Source organism: Camelus dromedarius, chromosome 9, assembly GCF_036321535.1.
Source record: "Camelus dromedarius isolate mCamDro1 chromosome 9, mCamDro1.pat, whole genome shotgun sequence".
Classification (NCBI taxonomy): domain Eukaryota; kingdom Metazoa; phylum Chordata; class Mammalia; order Artiodactyla; family Camelidae; genus Camelus; species Camelus dromedarius.
The window spans coordinates 8284191-8311094 of NC_087444.1; the positions used below are offsets into that span (position 1 = coordinate 8284191).

At 41.1% G+C, this 26904-nt stretch overlaps 1 protein-coding gene across 3 annotated transcripts in view; it reads left to right on the forward strand.

The window, feature by feature from the left end:
* The first annotated feature begins 4221 nt into the window (after window positions 1-4221).
* CDC14A (cell division cycle 14A) overlaps window positions 4222-26904 on the forward strand; it is a 141768-nt gene continuing 119085 nt past the window's right edge. The window contains exons 1-3 of one of the 3 annotated variants that reach the window (XM_031457690.2): window positions 4222-4495; window positions 6479-6569; window positions 22622-22697. In XM_031457690.2, the coding sequence (XP_031313550.1) occupies window positions 4402-4495; window positions 6479-6569; window positions 22622-22697 (261 nt within the window). In that variant the 5' untranslated portion in view covers window positions 4222-4401. Of the gene's footprint in view, window positions 4496-5108; window positions 5687-6478; window positions 6570-22621; window positions 22698-26904 lie in introns of those variants that run through there. The other 2 variants (XM_064488763.1, XM_010975155.3) reach the window with 2 other exon arrangements.

A 26904-nucleotide genomic window follows, 5' to 3' on the forward strand; every position in this document is an offset into this window, starting at 1 on the left:
ACTGCCCACTCTTTGGCCTTTTGTGTTATTTATTCTTGGAGGAGGTCCTGGGTTCAGTGCTAAGCATGTGCTTTACCACTTGAGCTATCTCCTTCCCACCAACCTGTATTTCTTAAACTATGTTCTGTAGAATGCTGGTATACTATTAATAAATCACAGGGGTGGAAAAACAATTCACATTTTTATAGAAGCCATATGTCAAGAATAGCAATGGCAGATAATGAAACACCTTTGTTTTTTTGATTTTGAGTTTCAATTATTTTCTCTAAAATTTTGAAAAAAAAGTTAATAATATATGTTATTATTGCTTGATATTTTATCATCTCAAAAGTTTCAGAACCTATGAGTTAAACAATGTAAGATGAGCTAAGTTAAGAGAAAAATGAGAAAAGATTGTTGGTATTAGAGCAAATAGTGAATACTGGTCTTGTTTTTGCCACCAATCAGCTATATGACTTTGGAAAATTGATTACCTACGGTGGACCTCGGTTTCTTCTTCTCTTTTCTTTCCTCTATTCTGCCACATAATCTTTTATAAATGAAATATTTTGTAGAAGCCCTGCCTGCTCATCCTTCCCACTCCATCCTTATCCCCAGGTGGGACCTCTGCTACCTCAGGCTCCATGGAGTCTGTTCGAAAACTGGATCTAGCTGATCTTCCAGGTCTCTTTTGGTTTTTACTGTCTTTGTTTCTGATTTGAGATCTTAGGCAGAATTAGTAATGACGCAGAAAATGGCTGGGTCAGGACAAGATCTTAGCATCTGTGGGCAGTTTTTTTTTTTAATTGAAGTACAGTTGGTTTACAATGTTGTGTTAATTTCTGGTGTACAGCATTCTGATTCAGTTACACACACACATATATATATTCCTTTTCATATTATTTCCATTATAGGCTATTACAAGGTATTGGATATAGTTCCCTGTGCTATATAGTAGGACCTTGTTGTTTTATCTGTTTTATACATAGTAGTTCATATCTGCAAATCCCTAACTCCCAATTTATCCCTCCATCTCTCTTTTCCCCCTGGTAACCAAAAGTTTGTTTTCTATGTCTGTGAGTCTGTTTCTGCTTTGTAAATAAGTTCATTTCTGTCTTTTTTTAGATTCCACATATAAGTGAATCTAAAAAATATCATACGATATTTTCCTTTCTCTTTCTGGCTTACTTCACTTAATATAACAATCGCCAGGTCCATCCAAGTTGCTGCAAATGGCATTATTTAATTCTTTTTTATGGCTGAGTAGTATTCCATTGTAGAAATATACCACAACTTCTTTATCCAATCATCTGTTAATGGACATTTAGGTTGCTTCCATGTCTTGGCTATTGTAAATAGTGCTGCTGTGAACATTGGGGTTCATGTATCTTTTTGAATTAGAGTTTCCTCTGGGTATATGTGTGGGTAGCTATTACATGGGCCACATTAGATCTACACGTTTTTGGTATTCTGGTTGTACTGTAATAACTTTTTTGGTATATATTTAAATAAAAGCTGCTTTATATTATTTTTGGCATTAGGTAAGCCATTTATCAAAATATTTAAACAATTCAAATTACTTTGAATTTCAAATTACTCAGAAGTGTAGGTTTCTACTGTTTCTTGGTTCACAGTTAAACTGAAAATTGATTTTTAGAAAGAATTCAAAACATGTATTCTATGTTTTCTTTTACTTGCTTAGATAACATCATCATGATTGAACAAGCAACTAAAAGAGCATGTTCAAATCAGATATTCTGGGAAATGATAATTTTAAAAGAATAGAATATGTAAATATAACAGCTGCCAGGTCTTTGACTATCCTGAGCAACTTTTTCTTTTCCCTTTTCCAACAAGAGAGAATATTCTCCTTTTTTTTACAGCTAAATAATAAAACTTAGTTCTACTACATTTTTTATTGCTTTTTTTCCCATCTGAATTTTCCATCAATGCTTTTTTTCTGATTTCAGAACTGGTCACGCCAGGTCACTACTGGCCTGCATTCAGTTCTGGGACACACATTTTGGATGTAGACATATTGGAAAAGAGAGTGACTGGACAGCAAGGGGGCTTGAAACCTGGTCATTTCAGAAAAGGTGGAAGAAAATAGGAATTTTAATCTGGGAAAGACTAGGGGAAGAAGTGGTCCAAGAGAGCTACCTTTGCATTTTTGAAGAGTTGTCTCGTGCAAGAGTAAGTAAGGGTGTTCAGCACAGCCTCAAGAGGCAGAATTAGAACCAGAGGGCCAGAGGGTGACAAGGTATTTCAGAGCTGCCTCCAGCAGTGAGTTCTCTAGCTCTGCAGGCGCAGAAGCATAGGCTGCAGACTGCCTCTCAGGGTGTCACAGGCAGGTTTCAAGCTATGTTTGCAGAGTTAGAATAAATATTGTCACTTTCCAACTTGAGACACTTCTATACTTAGCTAAATTTCTACGTATAACATTACCTCCCCTTTCTGCAGTTGAGTGAAATCTTAATTCTCTTAGTATTTCCTTTATGTGTGAAACACTATTCTTTACTGCTGTTTAAGGTAAAAGTTCCTAACATTTATATTGAGTGAGAGAAAAGAAGTTACTTCCATTATCTTCCTCTATAGACTGAAGTCATGCCCTTATTGTGAAACTACAACCAATAGAACTTTGACCTCATGATAATTGAGAGAATAAAGTGTTTTATGATCTCATTAGAACTTTGACATGTATGTGTGTGGTGTACACTATCTTGTTCACAATTTTTCTTGTAGGTTTTTAAAATACCGTTTAGATTGTGCAGATTTTGGTTTTAGAGAGATTTGATTATTGATTAGTATTATTGACAATTGCTTATTTTCCTCTCATGCGACTTCAGAAAAAAACATAGGGATTTCTTAACTTCAAAAATTTCATTCTAATGCTCATATTATAAGTATGCTAGGGAAAAACTTTTTTGGTTCTTACTTTTTAATTTTAAGGACTTTTATTTGCTTGGGTAATAATTCACTCCTCATGACCTAAATTTCTAAGCAGAATTATATGAAAGGAAATGTTTTTGTAAATTCATTTTAGAAAATAAGAAGAGGGTGTTCAATTAAATCTATCTTCTCTGAAAGTGCAGATGTAGAGTTCTTTTCATTAGACTGTGTACTTTGTAAAATTAGAAGTTTACACATTGAGTGAGAACTTGGGTTTCTTTTTCTGAATGCAGTTTTTCTAATACACCACAGATAAAAATTTGTTCGGAAATTTATTAAGCGGATTTAGATTCTACACGAATTTTAAATCATTACTTTTGGAAATAGATTGCCATCATTGAATTAATTTAGCTTTATAAACAAAGTGGTTAAGTTTATTAAGACATTCATATCCTTTGTTTTTCCATAACTTTCATATATAAAATCTCAATTAGAACTTTTCAACAAAATAATATGAATTGGTCAACATGATTGTTGACACACAATTTGGGGAAATAAATACCAGGCAAAATTCAACTGTTGAGTGCGGACAACACGTTTAGAGCTGCTTCCTTCTTTAGAATTTGATAGACGTGGCTGGGAGCCCACATAAAACACGAACTGCATCTCAACAGAGTGGAACGCTCATCACAACTCGTCTTTTCAGGACTTCTCCGGTTTTAGAAACTCTTTTGAGAGATTTTTTCCTCGTGGGAAGATTAGGTGATGGGAGAAGGTCGTTTTTAGTGCTTCTTCCAGCTTTGAATTTATATAGTTCTTGCCTTCCAGTTTAAAGATTTGAACGTTAGGATAGGTTTTTCTTTTAACTATCTTACAAAGGCATGTTCGATTAGAATTACTGAGACGATCCAAATATTTTTTTCTGAATATCTAAGTAATATTCGCTTATCATTTTCTGTGACTTTTTAGCTTTTCGGATAGCCCAGCAAAGCTAACAGGCTGAGACCCGAGAGTTGAGCTTTACTCGCTGGCCTCGGCGCTCCTTCGGTCGGTCGACCCTTTCCTTGCGCGCCCCCTTTCTCCAAGGGGCAATCGAGCGCCTGCGAGTCGGAAGGCTGCCGCAGATCCCTTCGGTTTCTGAAGAAACCACTCAGCGCGCATGCTCCTCTGACGCTGTGTCTGTAGCGCCATTTTCATATCGCGGGGACTGCCCTCTAATTAGGTACGCCCGTAGGACTCCGAGCGTTAAAGTTGTTCGAGCTGTTCGAGGAGCTTCACAGAAGCAAGTCAGGGGCTCCTCTGAGATGAGCCGCTCCCTGCCGCGCTCCAGCTAAGACTGCGTGAAGAATTCTTTTGTGTTAGTTTCCCCCGTGGACGAGCGGCCCTCTCCTTCCACCCCGGTTCCCCCCACCCCGCGCTGGTCTCGCTCCTCCGCCCCGCCCCCCTTCGGGGCCACAGCAATATACAGGTTAGGCATTTGTGATGATTTTGCGCCCACAGTGGCGACCCAAATGAGAGGACGTGGGGAACCGGATGGGAACGTTTTACCCCGTGAGAACAAAGCACAAGTTAATTCAGAGTCCAGTATGTGTAGAGGACACCAGTAGATGTTCTTCTGAGCTAGGAGGTAGGGTTCTTTTTTTAATATTATTATTTTTTTCCATAAAGGTAGAGATCCTTCAGGGGCGGGGATGGGGGTTGGTTGAAAGATTAGCTATAGGTAAGGCCGAGATCGGAGATCTGAGATCTTTAAGAGTGTGTGTGTGTGTGTGTGTGTGTGTGTGTGTGTGTGTGTGTGTGTTTGTATTTGTATGCATGTGTGCCTGCAAGAGTTTAGAAGAACAGGGGTGAGTGGGGCGAGAGAGGTGGAGAAAGAGAGAGAAGAAAAACCTGGAGTGGGAAGAAGACTTTGTGGGTGAAGAAAAAACTAAGGGGCGCGGGCGCATCCTTGCATGCGAAGCTGCAGCGGCGCCCTCCGGGACCACTCAGCTCCGCGGTTTCATTCATAAGTTTCTGGTCTGGAGACTCGCCCGGTTCCTCTGGGCCCAGGGCCCCCTTTCCTGTACAGCAATTGGTGGACGGCAACAAAGCCTTAGCAACCAGCTCTTAGTGACCCTCGCGGCGCCTGGTAACTGGGGCGCGGGGGCAGGCGGAGAAAGGAGCGGGGCTGTCCCTTTAAGGGATGGCCGCGGAGCCGTGAAAGTGGAGGGGACTGAGGGAGGGCGGGGAGGAAGGTCTGGGGGCGGACCCAGGGGGAGGAGGAGGAGGAAGAGTTGCTGCTGAAAGGAGGTGGCGAAGGAGGAGCCGGAGCAGCTGCTGCCAGCCGGCGGGCACCGGAGTCCTGCCCGCTGCCGCACGAGTAGCCACGGGCGTGATCGGGGCCAGACGTCTCCTCCTCCATGATCACTTTGGGAGCCGGGGGAAGATTTTGCCTGGCAGTGAGAGCTGGTCTGCATTTCCCAGGCGGGGCGGCGGCGGCGGCGGCGGCGGAGCAGCAGCGGCAGCAGCCGGGTCGGAATCCGAGTGGCCGCAGCCCCGGGCGTGTGCGCCCCGCGCGGAGCGTGCTCGGGTTCCCCACGGAATGTCCCCGGGACGCCCGGCGCGCTGACCCCCCAGCCGCCTCCGCCTTCGGCGCCTGCTACCTCTCTCCGGCAGGCTTGGTGTTTGGGACTGCAAGCTTCCCGGCTCCTGGGCAGTGGGGAAGCCCCCGGGGGCGGGTGACCTCAGCTGGCCACGACCCAGCCCTCACCCGTGTGTATCTCGCTTAAGATGGCAGCGGAGTCAGGGGAACTAATCGGGGCTTGCGAGTTCATGAAAGGTGAGGAGCAGCCGCCCCGCATCCTCCAACCCTCCCCCGCCCCCAACTCTTCACTTCTCGCCTCTACGTCCCAACCACTGTCCCCGGCATCTCCTGGGGCCCTTAGTGTACTGCAGCCGCTGCGCGCATTCTCGTCCCCTCTAGGTACTGTCCTCTCCTTGAGGACCCCCTGCTTCCGGCTTCTCTTTCTTGCCTCCCTCGTTCCCTCTGCAGCACCCTCGGGAGGCCTTCCCGCCCGGTGGTGGGACAGCGCCGGCCTCTGCCGGGCTCCTGCGTGCAGCGGCTCGTGAGGATCCTGCTCCGGGTGATCCTTTCGGTTGCCTTTATCCCACTATTGCTGAGCTCGGTTTTCGGGACACCTCCAACCACACCCCCCTGTCTCCTCGCTTCCTCTTGAAGGCTCTGGAGCTGCAGGGGAGAGGCTCGCCTCTCTCTTCCCCTTCTGCAGCTGCTGAGGTCTGGAGATTTCTGAACCAAACTTGCATCTCCAGTTCTACGGGTACCCTCAGCTTCTACCTGCTCCCGCTGGCCTGAAACGAGAGAAATTTGGGAGCTTTGCCCCCGCGCTGAGTCCCTCAGTCGAGTCCTTTTCTCTCTTCTCTAACTGGTATGCTCTTGGGTCTCTCGCTTTCTGGGAGAGATCAGGTTTCTGCAAGAATTCCACGTGTTAACGGGGTCTTTAAATAATGGGTAGCAGTTGTTATTTTGATCCTGGTGTATTAGCACCACCCTCCACCTCCAGCTTCCCTACTTCTCATATGTTTTCTCCCGTCTTTTAAACTTGTCTTTCAGATCGCTTATATTTTGCTACTTTAAGGAATAGACCAAAAAGCACAGTAAATACCCACTATTTCTCCATCGATGAGGAGCTGGTCTATGAAAAGTAAGTTTCTATTTTTTTTTCTCAACCATTTAGTGTGTTGGCTCTTTTGTGAGGAAACACTGTGCACCTTTATGGAAGTTTAATTCACTTTCCCCTAGTGGTGCAAGTAACAGTACTGATTTCTTGAGGCTCAGATAGTTGGGGAGAGGTGCGGGGAAAGTTAACATAACTTGAACCTGTCATCACGTTGTTCCTTTTAGACCTCTGTCTGTATTAGTTCTTCCTACCACCACAGCAAACTGCAAGTGTAGATTCCTAACACTCCCCAGAGCAGGACCAGGGAGACACAGACTCTGTCCTTGCCAGATTCTGTAACTGGCCCGTGAATCAGTCACTGAGTATTTATGGAGCACCTACAGAGTACAGGGCAGTGTGTGTATTACAGGTGCTTCAGCTTTGCAGTTCACAGGGCTTCTATTGTATCTCAGGATGTTTTCATTTGTGTGGCTCATACTTGGAAAGTGGGACACACGTACCAGCTGGAGGTCACTGTATCCAAGTCATATCTATGAGTAAGATTTTCCCTGTGTAATAATTTTATTATTTTTTGCCTTCGAGGAAGTGGTATGGAAGTGTTAGTTTACTTTCTTTGGTAACTTTGCCCTTATTGGGTTAGGATTTGAGAATGTAAGATCCAAGTAGGGAACTGTTTTCTGTGAAAGACCATTGATCTACAGGAAAAAGATATTGTATAGTATAGTAAAAATTTAATTAAAAAAGAGATAAGCCTCTGTTCAATAAAATCAATGTATAAATAAGGAGTAAGAAGGTGGAATTGATTTATTATGTCCTCTTATTAAAAGAGCTGGTGTTTCAGGATAGTCCAATATATTCTAACAAACATTTAATTTTACTTTCTTGTTGTCTTAACCAAACATGCAATTATGTGGACATAGTTACATGACCCACAGTCACTCTAGTAAGCTTCCTAGGACCTGTCCTGTTAAGAGGGATGTTGGCAGTTCTGACTAAGGATTTCAGGGTACCACCAGGCTTTGGAATAGTGAGAGTATTCTCCACCTTCAAGAGCAGATCTTCTATGTGAGGGAAGACAATCTTCAACTGTCATTTCATCACAGAGATTCTTGAAACCGATGTCTTCAGGACGTTCCCTCAGTGGTGCTGGGAGCAGGATGCTTCTTGAATGGTTGAAGTGAAAGGGGGGAATGAAAGAGCTCTTTGCTGCGGCTCATGAATGCCCAGAGTCGCTGCAGCAAAGAGGTCTAACTCCCTGGTGTCGGATTACAGCTCTGCTCCTAGACGGAACGGAGCACTGCACTGCCTGCTCCCTGACCTCGTGCACCTGGGGATGTCACTGCCAGCAGTGTCGATGGAGTGTTCATTCTGTTGTTGGGAACGTGTATTGCTGTGGCTTTCTTCTGAGTGTAGGGTTCGGGGACCTTTTGTGAGTCCGAGGGAAGGGACTGTGTATATGCCATTATGTTTAATTCTTCAGTGATTTGCCAGAGGTTAATATGGCATTGAACAAGCTCCCGGCCTTGAGGTTTAAGTTGCTTCTCTTGGGGTTGCTAGATGGTAGACCTAGCAGGAAATTATGTTCGTTACCTAAACACAGTGCTTAAGTTTTTTTTTTTATTTTTTTTATTCTAATATTGATATATGAGGAAAATTTTTTTGTGGGATTTTAATGTCAGTATTTTAGGTTAGGGCTGCAAATCACATTCTTCTTATATTGATTCTACTGTATTTCTGGTGTCCTGGAAAGAAAAACTTCCTGGAAAGGCCATCCAGTTTACATTGTGGGGTTTGATATCACTTGAAACTGTGATGAGGACTTCAGTCTCGGCAAAGTGTACAATGATGATGGATGCACGTGTTACCTTCGAGGACTCCAAACCTTTAGATAGAAAGACAGGACTGCAGTTAGAGATAGAGAAAAGATACCTACCACAGAGGAACATAACCCCCCTGTGGCAGCATGAATTCCCAGGCGGGTGGGAGCTCATCTGGTTGAGGGGTTCAGAAAAGGCTTCATGGAGGAGTTCAGATTGGCTTACAGGATGCACAGAGGTTTTTCAGGCAGAGATGAGGAGGGAGGCTCTGGAGTGTGTGCAGGGGATAGTAGGTCCTCCAGTTTGCCTGGTGTGCATACAGGTCAAGTGAGGATGTGTAATATGAAGCTGAAAGGTCAGTTGGGGCAGACTGAATGGCAGGGTGAGGAGCTGCAATTTCCTTTATACGCTGTGGGACTCTTGAGGGTTTGGAGGTGGTCCATGGCACGACTGGGGCTGTGCTAATTGCAGATGATGGCAAACACTTAGTGGGCATTTAAATGCATGCCAGGTGCTTTTCTAGGCGCTCCATGGCTATTAATTTTATTTTCACAACAGTTTTGAGGCAGATACTGTTGTCATCCTTAGTGTGCAAATGATAGCAAGGGACAGAGTGGTCAGGTAACTTGCTCAAGTTCACAGAAGTAAGAAGTAGCAGAGGTGGAATTGGAAACCAGACCCTCTGGTTCTCGAGTACATATATCCTCGCTTAAAAAACTAATATGATAGCATCACTTAAGGTGAATTAGAGAGGAAGTAGAAGCCCACTTAGAAGAGTTCTGAAACGTTCCAGGGGAAGAAATAAAGGCGGAGATTAGGATTGTAGGCAATGGTGGTAGAAAGAAGGGCTCTGAATCCATGTGACTCAGCAACAGATCAGGTGGATGGGTTGGTGGGGGTGCGGAGGCATAAAAGGAGTCAAAAAAGTCTTTAGAACGTCACGGTGAGCCTCCTGGAGGAGGGGGGCATTAACCAAAACAGTAAGTAGGGCAGAAGAATTGGCTTTAGTGGGAGGCTCAGGCATTCCATGTTGGTCAGGTTGAATTTAAGGAATTTATGGGGTGTGCATGTCAGCATTGGATATCACAGAGATCTTAAGTTCTTAAATTTGGGAGTTTTAAGAAATGAGAAAGCTATGAGAGTGATATGATTTCTGGGGAGAAAGAGAAGATATTAAGGTCTGTATTTCGGAGGCTTGATCAGGATGAGAGAAGCAAGGGAAAGAGGTGGCAATAAGCAGCTAGAGATGTGGACAGACAGTGAAGGGGAGAGAAGAGCTGGGAGAGGGAGAGAAGCAGCTGGATCCGTCCTGCGGGCTCCGCTTCTGGGGCCGCTGGATGAGGGAGACTGCAAAGCCCCTGGAAGGATGCGCAGAAATCGGGGTTCTTCGTGGCAGATGGCTTATGGCGAGAAAATTCCTGACTGTCAGATCGTAATGTCCACGTCTCTAAGGAAAGGAGACTATTAGTATACATAACCACATAGGGTCTTTTAAAGTCCTGTACCTGTCTACTTATTTGCTGAATGTATAAATGAAATACTGCCTTTCTGGCGAACTGATCACCTTGGAAATGCAACTATTATTTTTGAATTGGGAGGTAGACTCTTTAAATATTAGTCTGTGTGTACTCTGGACACAACTGTGTTGTGTGTAGGTGTTTGTTTAGTTTTAGAAGGATGATAGCACTCCATGATTGAGATGGCAACCTTCTGAGAAGCCAGTGGAGAAAACTGAACAAAGTAGCATTAGGAGGTCAGGCTGCCTATTAGGAATGAAAGTCTAAATTTTCTGCTTGGTTTTTAAACAGAACTTATCACATTAATATAAAGGCCTGAGTGGCTCTAGTGAAATGTGGTTGGTAGTAAAGTACACATTTGTCCTTGGGTTATGATTTCACAGATCAGAATTAAAATCAGAGTATAGCCTAACGTACTTGTAGGAAAAAAAATAGCCCCATAAAAAGAGAGCCTTTTAAAGATTTGTCTGTGTTTGATTAAGCTACGAACAACCCACAGCTCTCCAGAAGGGCTAGTTCTTTGGTTTTGGAGTTGGGCCTTGTCCTCCGAATAGAGGCTTACTTTTTATAACTTAACTCAAATTGTTTTGGCTCAAAAGTTAGCAAAATCAATGATGTTAATTATTGTAACCTTTGTGTGCCCCTCCTAGCGGTGGCGGGCGGAGGATTGGGTGTTAATGCACAAAAGTCAGTTGGCTGTAAAGGGCGGTGCAGACAGTCTTCATTTCAGCCTGCCCGTGTGCATTTCTTCTCTCCTTGTGTTTGCAAAGGAAAGGTATTGAAAATGCAGGAGAGAACTCTCTATGGGCATACTCTGGGGACTGAATATTAAGCAGTTTCTGAAATGATTCAAAGGGTTTCACCAAATGTTTTAGCATGGAAGAATGAACAGCCTCTAATGAGGGCTAATTAGCTAACTTGAAGATTTGAATAATTTAAAACGTTCAATTTTCATTTAAACTTTATTAAAGCCGCCTGATGTGAATGCAACTAGGAATTTTGGATAAATAATTTATAGAAGAATGATTTCTTTTATGTAGATGGTAGCATAGGTTTGAGTTGAAATGTGAGCCTAGCCCTTGAGAGAAATACAGAAAAACTTCTCTTGCCTGCAAATATTTGTGGGAATGGAGTATTTAAGTTAGATAGAAGTGAGAAGAAACCCTTTTGGTTTTTCAATTTTTATTTTAAACTTAATGTGTAACAAGTAGGTTAATTTACCAGAAAGGTGAATACTATCTCAGCCAGGGACATGTGATCTTGTATACAGCCTTAGAGCCATCATTTGGTACCTCAGCTCTCTTTATAAATTGCTATGATATAGACAGAAGAGGAGACAGAGGTGAATTCAGAGACAAATTTCACCACGAAAATAAAAATGAAATTATAACAACAGCTAACATTTATAGTCCCATGATGGACAGTATTTGATATCCTTTACACACATTAACTCAATCTTCAGAACAACCCTAGGAAATTAGGTGCTATTATTGTCACCACTTTATAGAGGAGGAAACTGAGGTCCAGAGAGGGTTATGTAGAGCCAGTAAATTGGCCCTGAAGTCCGTGCTCTTATGCGTCCATCACGTTCCCAGTGGTCCTGGGTATGAGGCTAGTGGGGAGAGCGCAGACAGCTTTGCCCTTCCCTGGTTCGTGTGGCCCTTCTGACTTGGGTGGTCATGACTTTGGCAAGAAACGTGCTGTTGACAGCGTGTGCACAAACTTTTTGTCCAGGCTGTATCTGGGAATGTGTGTTGGGAATTAAGATGTTTCTCCACAATTCCACTTTTGTGGGTGTAATTTTGCCTTTTTTTCTTTTGGTGAACTGCCCCCCCACACCCCCTGAAAAAAGAGAGAGAAAATAAATTGAGTTAATTATCATTATATATTAATAGGAGAAATGAAAACAAAAGAAGCCCAGTGTTCGTAAGCCTGTGAAAACTGTTTTTGCAGGCTGTCTGGTGAAATGTTCTCGCTGCTTAGCTGTTATAACGTAAGATGTAATGATTTCTGCATAGAATTCTCCTAAAAACCTGGAATACTCTTTAGCTTTTCAAAGATGGTATAGGTTTCTACTTTCTTCCTCCTTTCTCCTTCCTTCCATCCTCACCTTGCAGAAATAACCTAGGATTGTTCAGGGCCACTTTTTCTGTTCTCTGTTTTGAACACAGCTTTAGGTGTCTGCTTGTGTGTGTGTGTACACCTGTGTACATAACCAGGCGTGCTACACAGTATACGTGATGGGGAAATAGACATGTCTGTATACACTCACCAGTTGATTCTTAATTCTGTGACCCACTAGGGTCAACTTTTACTTTCAGGATATTGACTTATTAAATACTTGCTGGTTTGACCTCATAGGCATTTGCAGTGGGTAGTCAATCTCTGCTCTTCATAAGGACAAATAGTCACTTAGTTCTTTGTACTTGAGATAAGCCCAGTGAAAATGCAAGATTTAACTGAGGTGCTGAGGACTCAGCACTAACCGGGCTAGTCCTACCCAGGCAGCCTAAGAGAGGGATCCACTGGGCTGTGAGAGTCCAGTGAGTAGCTGCTTGCTGTCCAAGTTCTTTGTTCGCCAAGGCACCACAGGGCGGCTTCATTATTTTGTTTGAAGTAGATCCCTGAGACATCAGATATGCTCATTTGTAAGTTCACAAACACATTCCAAAGCCAGAAGTAAATGACTTTTATTTAGGCACGGCTTAACACACCTTTGTGCATAAAAAAAGAAAAAGAAAAAAGACTCTTGACACATTTTTATGGGAAGTGAAAAAAAAGCATAACTTAGAAGTTGTAAGTGGTTGAAAATCACTATAGGAGAAACTTGACCTTTAGGTGGGATGGATTTTGGTGCAGAGCACTGTGCTACTGCTTTAGGAAGACAGATATGTAAAGAAGGAAGTGGAAACAAACAACAGTACAAGGAAATATACGACAAAACCTGTAAGTGTACATACTAAAAATCCAAGAAAGGAAGACAGATTACTGCCCAGAGTGATAAAGACTTCATAGAGTGATGTTTAAACTGACTTTTGAAGGGTGTGTAAGAGCAAAGGGTGTATTTTATGATCTCTGTGAGGACAAGTATTACCTGTTTTTGCTTACCACTGTATCCCTGCACCCAGCACAGTGCCTGGCATAGAGATGGTGTTCAGGAAATTTCAGCTGAATGAATGAGTGAAGAAGGAAAGAAGGAAAGGATGATTTCCATGTTTGGGAATAGTGAGATTCTGTTTGGTGAGGCAAAACACTTGAACTGCAGAGAAGTCACAGGTGAGGCTGGACACGTGGTTGGGGACTGGATTATGGAAAGCCATTTGGATCTCGGTTCTGCTGGTTTATGAATGACAGGGAGACTGAGCAGAGCCCTGCTTTAGGACTAGTACTCCCATGGCTGGGAGGTGGGCGGAGGGAGGGAGTGGTCTGTTAGGCTATGGCAAGATTGGATTATGGTTGTAGCAATGGGAACAGAAAGTCCAGGTGGAGGAGAGGCTAGAAAGGATGTACTGACTGTATTTGGGACTGACCAGATGAAGGGTTTGGGAATTGAAAGTAAATTTAAGGTTTCTGGCTTGGATGATTGGGAGAAAGTGACACCTTAAAGTAGACCATGTGTCTAAGTTAGAAGGAGGAGTTGACTTTTTCTTGCTCTGTTTTATTTTGGAGATGGGGAGGCAAAGTAAAAAGGGGAGATCTATAATGAAAATAAAAAAAGAGTTTTTGTCTTCTGTGATCTTAAGCGGAAAATAGACAATGCCTGCGCTGGATGTTTAGATATTTACTTGTTTAAAATCTGGGGAGGTGGGTGAGGCAGCTGATCTCAAGTTCCTTTCTGGCTCACTGACTTGGGCTTAAGTGTGGAATTCATTATTTCTTTAAAATTTCTTTTTAAGGTTTAGTTTCAATTTATATTACAAAAGTTGGTTTTATTAATCAACTAAATACTTTCAGGACCACCAAAGAGTCAGATGTTGAATGAGAACCATCAAAAAAATATTGCTCTATTTATTAAAGCACGTAATAGTCCCAGTCCTCGACAACTTGGAAAAACCTGGTAAAGGATCACAGTTATTTGTAAGTGACAGTAAATTCCTTTATGGACAATAGTTTATGTGAACTGTAGTTTTTGAATAAAGTGTTTCATTTATTAATTTAATATTTTGATCTTCAAGATGTTCACAAACCATTGATGAAGGATTTGTTAGTTTGGACTCCTTTTGTTATAAAATTTAATTTTCTTTTGAGAACCAGAGAAGATGGTGTATTTCACATTTGCTCTTCTTGATGGATATTACTCTAATCATGCATTTTTCCAGTTTTGTCTGGGAATATGGCATTTCAGTGAGACAGTTTCTACAGAGTTGGAAAATTCCATCTTAGAATATCAAAGCAGTTTGTGATTTCTGTAAACCTTCTAGAATGAATCCATGCTTCTGCCTTCTTAAAGAATTTACCGATTATGATTTGCTTTTTTTCCTGTAATACTCAGGCTCTAGTATTATGAATACGTTGGTTGCACAGTTTCACTGTAATTCAAGGATAGTTTTAGGAGCCCCTGAGAAATGAAGGGCTGTCTGCTTATGTAGCAGAAGGTGCCTGTTTGCTAAACATCTTTTGTCTTTTAGTGGTTTTAATTTATTCAGTCAGTGTTGTTGATAAATGACTTTTATGAGTTGAGTCCTTTCTAGGTGCTCCTTTCTTATTGTTAGGTTAGCTTTTGACATTACTATTAATGTACCAGCCAGTAATAGCTGCCTCCTGCCTATGGTCTGTCTGATGAGTCTAATATACTATGGACATAGAAACCAGATATCACATTTTATTAATTAGCCTTTGGTACAGAATAAAACCATATAGACTGAGTGAGACTGAGACTGTCATAAACATCGCTAAAGGGCGTGGGTTTGTGGCAGACTTTAGAAGAGGCAATGTGACTTTGTTTTTTGGTATACTTGTAATTTTCACTTATGTTCCAGCTTGAGGTTTCCGAATCGGGGATCCTTGTGTAACTAATTTCTTATTCTACACATTTCTTTTCCTTTTAAGAGAATGTGGAGTTAATATAGCATTTATATTAGTCCTGGTAATCAAATTATTGATCCTCTGCAGCTGAATTGATCTGAAATGCTAGAAACATTTTACCTTTTTTCTAACTGTGAGATAAAGTTTTCTGTTAACCCTTTTTGGGTTAAAAAGTTCTCCTCTAGGACTCTTTGAATGGTGAGCTTGTAAAATAGTGCCTTTCTGCCTTTCCTGTTCTGCTGGACCCTTTCACTAGTGTCAGATGTTGTGCTTTATTCCATGTGCCCTAAAGCAGATTGCCTGCAGCTCTAGAAAGCCCGGAAGGAAAGGTTTAGGATGATGTTAACTTGATAAAACTGTCAGACAGAACTGAAGGGGCCCCTAAGCAAAAAGGAGTTGCGGTGATGCGTAGTTGGTGTGAGTCTTTTTAGATTGAGGGTTACTTCTGGAGCAGGTCACATTTGGAGCAAGCTCATAATAAAGATGCAGGTGGTAGAGGAGACTGGGGATGGGCACTCCCAGCCTCTCCCTTCACCAGAGAGGTGGGCCATCTCGCCATTTGACATCCCCCTCATTGTCATTTCCTTCTTAGGTTGTTTTTGTCAATTTTGTCTATTTAGTCCAATTCTGTACCCAAAGCTAGTGAAATGTGACGTCTGGCATCTCGCCCCACATTTAATCTGGTGTATCGTTTAGAAGGATTAAATGGAAGAAGGTAGTATTTTTGCAGATGAACCAACCGTGTCTTAGTCTTTCATTCATTTACTCAGTCAGCTCTGTGCCAGGTGTTAAGGATACACTAGTGAGCAGATTTTAACCCAGCCCTGTTCTCATGGAGCTTATAGTCCAGTGGTCCTTAGGGAAGCTGTTAATCAAGTATTCAGACATAAGACTATCTGTAAATTCTTTGAAGGAAAGAATTCTCTGGAAGCACGTAGGGTTGGAACCTGGCCTGCAGGGTGGAGATAGGGTATAGGCGTGTGTGTGTGTGTGTGTGTGGTGGCAGGGGAGAGATGGGAAAGAATTCCATGAGGAAGTGTGACAGGAGCTGAGACCTGAAGGTTAAGTGGGTGTTAATTAGGCCAGGGAGGGTAATGTGCCAAAGGCCTGAGGCAGGAGTGAAAAAATAGCTTGGTTGGAGCTTGCTGGTTGGAGCTTGCTAGTACTAAAATGGGGAAATGTGCAAAATGATGCCCCAGAGAGAGAGAGGTAGTGGCTGTGCCACCCTGGGCCTCACAGGTAAGTCTAAGGTTTTGGTTTTAATTCCAAAAGCTTAGAAAGGTAATGCGATCATTGCTGGGTTTTAGAGTAATTATTTTCCTTTTCAGGGCCTCACTTGTTATATGACATGTGAGGAGGGTTAGTCTTATGTACAAAGGATCAGTCACCATTCTGTTTTCTACTGAAGTCACATGCATACTGTCTGCATAGCCCTCTTGCATTCAATACCTGCCATTAAATAGAGGGGTTAATTTACACTGCTTGAGAATGTTTCTGTGGGAGTGAATTTTAATCTTGCCAGTGCATTCCTGAAGAAGTCTTCTTTTGTTTTCATTAATCTGAGACTCAAGGGGATGTTTTATTAATTGACTTGCTCCAAAGAGGGAAGTCACGGAATTACAGACCCTGATGCTGAAGGTTCCTTGGTATCATCTGGTTTGTTTTTTGGCTTTAAGGCAAAGTGACAACACTAACCCATTTTATGGAAGTGGCAGCTGAAGCCTTAGGTGGGCCTGCTGCTTGCCCCAGGTTAATAAGGTAAAGAAAGAAAGAAAGAAAAGAAAGAAAGAAAGTTAATAAGTGGAGGAGGGTTCCTCCTATTTCCAGCATTGTGTATCTGGACTTCCCTAAAAATGTGGATAATGTACCAAGGGACAGGAGTGAGAGTTGATACTGGGGGTCTCTCCTTCCTTTGTGGTCTCAACAAATGTCAAACTTTATGCCGGGAAGTAAACAGTAGGGGTGCTGAGGTTCCTACCTTGTGAAGCCTCTTTCCAGACAGTGAGTTTGTTCTCCAGCTGTGGAGAAAGCATAGTGAATTTCAGGGAGAAAGCTGGGCGATTCTTCCCCTTCTCTGAGGAGACGCTCTGAGGGAAATACCTTTTGTACCGAGACCCCAACGCACTGAGAGGGCAGAGCGCATCAAACAGGGCGAGCAGCCCTTGAGGAACGTTCGTACTGCTGAATGGGTTTATCCAATATGGATCGCTAGAGTCATCGGCAACCTAGATTCTATTTTGTGTATAATAATAGTCTATTATATATAATGGCTAGGAATGTGGTATGATAGGATAATATAAAATAATACAACATAATTCAAGATAATGTAATATGATAACTGGAAAGAACCTTAGAAGCCATCTAATTCAGAAGTTTCATTTGATAGATGAGGATGTGGGGTCTTAGAGAGGCTAAGACATCAGCCCAGGGACACTGAGTGATCAAGCTGGGACTAGAACCCATTGCTTCGCAGTGGTCTTTAGTTTTCTGTCAGATTCTGTGTGACTCACGTGGAGCTGGGACGCTCCTTAGATGTGCGGCCTCTCTTCCCTAGGAAATTGACCTCAACGTGACTTCGGTTTGTTATACTTGAGCAAAAACTCGGACGTGTATTTTGATCTTAGATTAGTGTTTGCTGAGCATTTGAGGCCTTTTTAAAATTTGATCGTTGTGAGTTTCAGCCAGGCACAGGATCTTTATCATCAGACTGGAGGGGTGCTGATAATATTCCAGTGATAGGGAGAATATTAAGCAGAGTGTGTAGCCTAGAGGGCTGTGCTGGTTAATTTCACCAAGATTTGGCACATATGCACACACACAGACACACACAGACACACACACACACATCTCACTGTGCCTTGGGGGATACGTCTGTCTTAGCATTTATCAGTGGTAATTATGTTTGCTTGTCTGTCCCTGGGTGGTAAGCTCCTTGTGGGTAGGGACTGGTGGTCAGCAGGCTTTCAGTAATATTTGAGTGAATGAGTGAGTAGATGAAACATGTCAGCAGTGCTTGTAAAAAAAAATTGAAGTGTTGGCATGCCTTATAGTGATCTTGCGGAACTTTTTCATCTAATTTTTTTGTATTGTTAACACTGATTAATATGACAGCTTACAGTGCCTTGCTCAGAGTAGGTCGTCATAAATTTTGTTGAATGAGTATTGCTCACACTATAGTTTCTTTTTGCTGAGGAGCTGAAAATTTTCAGATGAAACTTCTGATCCGTAGAATAAGGTACAATGGTGCTTTAAACAATGATTCCTCTGGGAATGGACCTCCTTAAATTAGAGTTTGTTAGAAAAACCAAACAAAATAATGGTATGTCATAAACTTCATAAATCTTGTGAGAGGAGCTAGACATATTGGATATAACGGAAGAGCTTCTAGGCCCAACTTCTTTTTCCCTTAGGAGCTGTGGGTAGTGGGCAACCCTGCTCAACATTGGCTCTGATCCTTGGGCTCCCATTTCTTGGTCCTTTCCAGAAGATGACCCTCTCCTCCATTCCCTTCCCTCTTTCCTTTCAAAACAGGGAAGACTTTGCTTTTAGCTGTTTACACTTACTGAATAAAGAGACAGATTGACTGATTTTCCCTTATTAATTTATTAGTTTCATTCTAGCTATTGACCCAGCATTTGCCAACCTTACAAGGGGAAATTTACAAATAGGTAAGGGAGATTTATTCATTTGTTCATTCATGTATTCATTTGGAGGGGAAGCTCAGGTTACCCTGAAATAATAAAATAATATATCCATGGTTTTCCTTGCCCAAATGAGGTGAGTTTCACGCTTCCTCCCCCATCCTAGAAAAACTGGGGGCCCTTGTTTGACTGTGGCTCTGGAGGCCTCTTCCTGGGAATTGCCAGAATGGAGAAGACACTAGCGTGTGTCGCTAACTTGGAGCCCACTCAGCCCTCAGGTTTCTTTATTGTGACTCAGCAGGGCTTATCTCTGCCCCTTGTCCTCTCCCTTTTCACTGTCCCCAGATTGATGACCTTCCCTTTCTCCTCTTCTACTCTGAGTCCAAGTCTTCTGCTCTCCTGCCTCGGTTCCAAGCTGCCCAAGTATTTATTTTATACTTTCTAGCATATTTGACTTATTTCAATTGATTTTTGTATTTCAATATTTCCCTCTGGCTAATGATCTGGCTTGTAAATATGTTTCCATTTTCCCCACCTCGGTGAGGAAGATTCTTACAAAGAAGCATGTTGCCGGAAGGCGTTTTCTGTATTCGTGGTTCTTTGTTATACCTGAGTCAGTGATAACCTAGCATGGTGTGAGCAACTGTGACCATTTTTTTCAGTGCTGTTGACATTTTCAGAAATGTATTTAGCTTGTTAGAAAACTATATCTATATATAAAATATATAAAACTATATGATTATACGTACATATATATTCTTAGAACTGTAAGCACTATGAGGAAAGGATATATAAAATGACCTTAAGATACAGTCTGTTGGGTTTATATTTGTCTGTGACAATACGACTTTTTAAGACTGTGCAAAATTTTTGACTGTATTTCTTGGTGTGACTTAAAAGCCATGCCTCCTTTGGTAGGCTATAAAAACTGGCCCACTGAGCTTCAAGATATTGTGAGGTGAGAAACCCTGTGGGTTTAGATTGCTTGTTTTTCTTCTACCCTTAACCTGGGACTGTGGCCCAGATACAGAGAGGTCAACCTCTTTCATTGTAGCTATTTGATGCTCTCATAGCAACTTGTCTCTTTGTGGGACAGTAAAGGGGAGTGGGGACTAGGTCCTCTTCCATTTTTCCATTCTCTACTGTTCCAGGTCCCAAACTGGCTTTTTGGAAATATGACCCCCTTGAATAACGGGGGGGCAAGAACTACCAGGGCCTAATCTCACTGTTGGGAAACATGTGGGCCCCTGAAAGCGAAGGACATTGTCATTAAACATTTCATCTTACTCGTGGTGCTTGGTAATTTCTCCAGTTATTTTAAATAGTTTTTCTATTTATTTATATTCCTTTAGCTGTTTAATAGTTTGTTTTATTTATTTATTTATTTATTTATTCATTTATTTATTTATTTATCTTGATCAGTGCTATCTTTGAGCCAAAATGATGGAAATGTTCAGTGTCTTCATTCTCCAGTTTGTTAGCCATTGACTTTTTATCATGTGGCTTTTTAACTCTTGAGATGGGCTAATATGATGGGAGAGCTAAAATTTTAATTTACTTAATTTTAAATCTAAATAGCCACATGTGCCCCGTGGCTACCATGTTGGAGAGTGCAGATCAACTTAAGGACAAAGTCTGTATTTGATTGACTTTTTCCTATATTGTTGGATTATACTGATGTATATTCATGGTGTTTGGTGAAATAGGTGTGTTTGTTAACCATGTTGCTTCCAAAAGTACACATAGCTAAGCTAGCTATATTGTTAGAAACTGTACAGCTTTGAGTTAGAAACTGAAGTTGGCTATAATGGTTAGTAAGAAACTGGAATTAGATAACCTGGATTCTTTATGCTTTCCTGAATTTTTTTACAAAGTGATTTAAACAAGCTGAAATAATTATAACTAAAAATCCCAGATTTACCTTAAAATTTAATGTGTCAATATTCATGTTCAAGAAGGAAAAAAACAAAGTATATTAGTCAAGAGTTGCTTCCAATAACCCGAGGACAAGGAAATTTCTGTGGGAGAAATAGGGCGGCCTTAATCAGTGCTGGTAGGTGCTTCTTTGTGCAGTCTTCTCATTTTGGTTCTTGTGCATGGATTATTGTCAAGTCTTGAACTGTTAAGTCATCAGGTGTTACAGGCATAGTTCATTTTGGATTCACGAGTATTTTGTTTATACTTAGAACACAGCATCACACTGGGGGCTTTAGAAGTAAGCGAAGCACTTTTAACTTCAAATTGCTACAGCTTTCCTTTTTTGGCAACTCTGTTCTTACTCTCATGAAGCCACTGTGCAGGGACAGCTAACTTTGGTGTTACCTTGAATATAAGGTCCAAAATATTATCAGCTGGTTTAACATGGATAAAATACATACGTTTAGTATTCTTTCCTTAAGTAAGGCAAGTGGGTATTGGCAGATTTGATGTAGTGTAGTGGCATGTCTGTGATAGTGTTAATTTGGGTAGCTGAAAAAGATCAGATGAATCCTTCAAAGTAACGTTCTTTTGGGGATGCTTTTTTTTTTTTTGGAAACGTGTTGATATTTAGTAAACTTATAGCCTAGGCTAAATTGAATTTGGGCATCAATGAGCAAAATATTTATAATGAAGACTCATTTATTGAAGTCTGATATTATGTGGAGGACATTCTCCTAAGCATATTAGGTATGAGATACAGGCCCTGAGTGAGGAGCTTACACTATCATTGATCAGGTAGGTTCTGATTCACAGTATATGCTAGTACATGTCATAGGCCAAAAGAGTGGCTCAGATGGGAAGTTTTGGGAACTTTGAGGCAAGGGTGGTCAGTGTTCCCTGAGGGTGATTGGAAAGGCTTTATGGAGAAGGTAGGACTTGAACTGGGTTTTGAGAAAGCCAGAGAGTGGTAGAAAGAGATAAGGAGGGCACTCCAGGCAAGGAGACCAATATGAGAGGCTGGGATTAAAAATATGCATGGAGTATTTGGGGACGAGGCATGGACATATTTGCTGGAATGAAGATTCCACATGGGGCCTATTAGAAGAGAAGATCACCCTGGAAACTTGAGGTGTGGTGGGTAGAGCTTTGATTTCTGAGCCAAGGAATTGTCCTGAAGGGAGTAAAGAGCCATTAAACATTTTTGAACAGTGGGAGGATATGTGAGAAGTGAGATTTTATGAAGATTAATTTCTAGAGTGGAATACAGATCAATTGGGCAGGAGAGAGAGAGACAGAATTGAAGCACTAAAGATGTGAGATGAAGATCTGGACTTCTGATGCTAAAGCAGAAACAGAAAAGGAGGAGGTGACTTAGAGTAGTAGCTTTTGTGTCTGAGTGACTGGGAGAAGCAAACTGTTTCCAGTCTGGAGGAAAAACGGACTGAGTTTTAGACATTCTGAGTTCCAGGTGATGGAAGGGAGCAGATGTGAAGTAGATGGGAGATCCAGCAGACAGTTGAAGATGGAAAAGACTGACACTGGGTCTCAGGTTAGGAGCTGTATATTTTCTATAGTCTTATCGTTTAATTCATGACCACAGATGATCTGCAGGCTGATGTCTGTATCCTGGAGATGTGAAGGGATGGAGAGAGGGAGATGAGTCAGTGTGTCGCATGAAACAGAAAGTTCAAGGAAAATGAAACAGGAAAAAAGACCACTGGCTCTAAAATACTTAAGAACTGAGAGCAAGGTGTGAGTGGAATAGTTGGAATTGGAACTTAAGAGGACAGGAGCTTTATAACTAAGGAAGTGACAACTAAAACCAGGGCGTGTAGGCCACCTATGTGTTTTGTTTATGTTGGTTCTTTCATTGCCTGCTTTTCAGTCCTTTTACTTCATGTCCTGGCAGGGAGATAAAAGGAGGTAGAACTTAAAACTGTCCAAATAGTTCCCCATTAAGAGACTGGTTATAGTAACTGGAGGGCACTGGCAGGGCGAAACCATTTGTTATTTGGATTGCTATGTATCAATTATATACTGACCCTTATTCCCGAAGATAATTACAACCTGAGTACAGCTTTAATGAAAATAAAAAAAGATCATTGATGTTACTGAAAATTATATATTTTACTAAATACTACTTAAAAAAATCTCAGTTTCTATGCAGATTTTGGACCTCTGAACTTGGCAATGGTGTACAGATACTGCTGTAAACTAAACAAGAAACTAAAAGTGAGTATTGTGGTGATGTTTATATTTTGGTATTAAAAATTTAACCTGTGAACGCTAACCAATGGGATTGCTGTGCACACACCGTTTAGTCAGGTAATCTTGATCTTCGGACATTTATGTGAGGAGTTCACCTAGAAGCTGAAATTGATCTCCCTGATTACCCCACAGAGGACATGTTAACCTCTTTCATTTTTCAGGATCAATGGAAATATGAGCTGAACGAAGTCACTGGAATAGTGATCTAAGAAAGAAAGCACAAATCCTTTCAGGTTGCTGTTCATGAGTCTATCAAATTCCCTCCTAGGATGATTTTTCTGAACCCTTCTGGTCAGCTTCTGGACACTGTTACCAGGCATTGCAGGGGGCTGGCTCGTCATTGCACGGCAGGAGCTCTGGAACATAAGCTTTCTCTGTCTGATCGAGATTGAAATTTTTGCCTGGTTCTTGACTATCATCTCTATAGAGTTAACATCCAAGTGAGATGGATCAACTAGCGGCGACAGAGCATGGACTTCATCTGTTATGACAGAATTTGGGTCATATAGTCACTATTCATTCATATTTTTGATTTTACATGTGGCTGTTTTTCCTTCTTAAATTCCAAGAATATATGAGGAAAAGTGACACCTGTACTCCTAGTTCTGGTAAACTTATTTCATCACATAGAAAGACAATTTTCTTTTTCTCTCAAATTTCTAAATGGGGATCTTAAATATAATGTTTCAGTTTGGAATGTGAAATCTACCTCTTAAGAATAGACACTAAATTATATTGCTCAAGTAGTTTAATCTTTCTGCTGGGTAGAATGTTACTGGTGTGACATAGTACAGTACCTTGTACATATTGCCTTCTTAGTAATAATTTTTTGATTTGATTTTTATTGTACTTAGGTATAAAAGACAGTCTGTCATGGAGAATTTCTTGTAAAATACAAATGCACCATTTTTTTGCCATTGATCTCAAAATGCTAAATGGACATGGAATAATCCCAAAGAGAGTTTTTTTTTAGTAAAAAATCATATAAGATCTGTTGCAATCAACTTTTTAAGGAATTAATTTCCAAAGTATTGTCTGACTTGGAAGGATGTAGTATGTATATTCCTTTAAATAAACCAATTTACATCTTTCAGAAAAGAAGCTACTATCATTCAAAAAATAAGTTGAAATTTTTGTAATCGCCAAGGAAGCAAATAATATCCTCAAAAGGATTTAATAAAAAATATTAAATGGACTTTAAATGGATGAATTAACAAGGAATTTGAAGGATTCATAAATAATTAAAATCTATTTCTTCCTTTTGAGGACCTGGGACTTTCTTCCCTTTCTTAATTAGTCCTGTTAGTGTGTAGTTGGTATGAACTGGGTATTATAATCAACAGTGTGAGACCCGTCTGCTCTCTAGGAGCGACCGAAGAGAAAGGAAGCATTTTTTGGAAAACAAAGTTTCTGGTCTGACTCAGTGTTCTACTTACAACAATTACCTGAGTCGATGGATTGAAGTAAGACTATTTTTCTACCACATTCTATATTGAACAGAATGAGTAAGGGTATACAAGGACGTGTTTTGACTTGTTTTCATTTGCAAAACTTTCTTTCAACATTATCAAAATTTATTACAGTTCAGACAGTCCCCTCAGTTCATTTCAGTGATCAGGTGATCAGATGGATGCCTGGAATGAACGACAGTTTTAGCTTTAGTACAGTTAGTGGGCCCCTTGTTACTTGCTGAGGGAATGAATTTTAAGTGTTAACCGGTCATAGGTTATCTCAGTTAAGTATACCAAGTAGAATGTCTTTATTAAGAGACAAGGACTGACTTCACCAATTCAAGGCTGCAGTCACTTCAGCCTTGTGGACTCTCAGTTCCTTCAGCTCTGAAATAGGGATCATAGAGCTCTCACAGAGAGGTGGCTAGGATTGTATGTATAGAAGTTAGAAAATATATGTAAAATATATGTAAGAGGGCTTTGTAAATTTCGAAGTCCTATACAAGAGAAAGTTACTCAGGTAACCTTTGTGAATTCTGATAGGAAATACAATGAAGACAGTTCTTCAACAAGTTTATGAACACCTTCTCTGCCTCACAGCTCTCATTTCCATACGAGAAAGCGGTCCTGTATAATTTCAGGAATCTAAATGACCATTTAGTCCAGCCTCCTGATTTCATAGGTGCAGAAAGGGAGGTCCAGAAGAGGCATGTGACTTGCCCATGGCTGCAAGGTAAATGTGGGGCCAGATTTCAAGGCCTTGGCTGCATTGTTCATGCTCTTCTCTCCACCTCCTCCGGGAGCTGCAGCCTCTGGTTTCTCATCCTTCTGTGCTCCCCACAGCACTGCCCTAACCTCACCTTGCAGTCCATGGTGGTCTCAAAGCCTCTCTGCCTCTTTTTTTTTTTTCACTCCAGTGACTATTCCTGCCACTCCCACTGCTTTGCTTCCAGGAACTCCAGGCTTTCCGATTTTGGATGTACCCGCCTTGTTACGCATCCCCAACATTGTCTCTCTTGTGTAATCCTCTGACCTTCAGTCTCCCTATTTTTTTAGGCTATCAGCTCCCTTCTGATGTCTCTTGTCTGCAGCCCACAGTCACTCATTTGGTTAAGACCTTTGGGCACCTTACTACCATGCCTTTTGTCTTGCTCACCTTGACAACTCCCACCCATGGCGCCTTCCCAGTGGGTGATTTCACTCACTAACTTACCGACTGACTGAAGATTGCAGGGTCCCTGCCACTCCCAGCCTTGCACTTTACCCTGAACCATGTCGCTGCTCTACACAATGGCGTGTGACACCCAGTCTGACTGGAACGCCCTTCCCCTCTGACTTGATAACACTTCATCCTTTAAGACCTTGTTCAGGCACCACCACTTCTAGGAAGAATCTCTTTGTGCTTCTGGACAGCGCTGGAAGGTTGGAGGTGCCTCCTTTGTTTTCCCATAATTCTCTGTGCAGATACCTATTATTGATGGGTTATGAGTTTAATTTTATTTGAAATTATAATTTCAATTATGATTTGCAGTTTTCAGTTGCATCTATCTTTTTCACTGGACTATGAGCCCCAGAGGATGGAGGCATGCTTTATATTTTTGTGTTTCCAGGTGTCCAGCACAGGGCCACTAAGCACACAGAAATTTCTGTTGACCTTGTCATGATCCCCATGACTTTCAGATCCTCTTTTATCCTTTTGCCTCTAAGGTTTCAGAATAGCCTGCCTTCGGCTTGTGGACATCCTGACAACGCACCAACTTCTTCATCATTTGCTACCCCACCTTTGCCTTCCTTACTTTACTGAAACTGCTCTAGTGACATTGTAAACACCAAATCTGGTGGCACTTACTTGCTCCTCAGACTTCTTTACTTCTCTGAATAATTAGCACTATTTTCACAAATAAAACTTCTTAGGATTCTTCTATATGATTTCGTAACACTTTTAGATGCATTTTATTTTCTACTTTAGAAATTTTTATGTCTTCCAATTAAGCTTTCATGATTTTTTTCTCCTTTATTTAATACCTTATGTAGATAGGTATTATTTTGCAGTACATTCTATTTCAACCCCAAATTTTGAGTTTTTTTATATGTGAAAAGGTTTTTTATTCAAGTTGACTATTTGAGGTGGTGATTTATTGCTGTTTTTCCTGTGTGTGTCAGTATTCTGTTCCCAATGGCCTTCATTTTAATTATGTGAATTAAAAAGGAAAATTATCCATCAAACACCTGTGTAGATTAAAAAACCAAAAACAAAAACCACTGTCAACAACCTTTTTTCTTATTTTAAACTATACTTTAAAAAGTGTAAGTATTAAGAGTTATACAGTCATGGGTTGTAGTTTGCTATTTCTGGTCAATAGTTACCATCATAAGGGAATCAGTCAAAGAAGGAAGAGTTATTGAAGTGAGAACAATTTGTAATACTGTGTATGTTATTTAAGTTGAAAATGTCATCAATGATTGATAGCCTAGGCCAAGAATTGTTAATCTGGTATTTCAAGGAATCCACAAACTCCTGAAATTGTATATAAAATTTTGTGTGTATTTACATTTTTCTTCTGAGAGGATTCATAACTTTTTAATAGGTTCTGAAAGGGATTTTTGGCACAGGCAGTGCTCCTGGACCAGAATATAAGAGTGTCTAAAAGAGAAGACTGTATTAATAAAAGACAAAGCAGTGGTATTTTGAAAAGCAGAATGCCTTCTTCAAGGTTAAT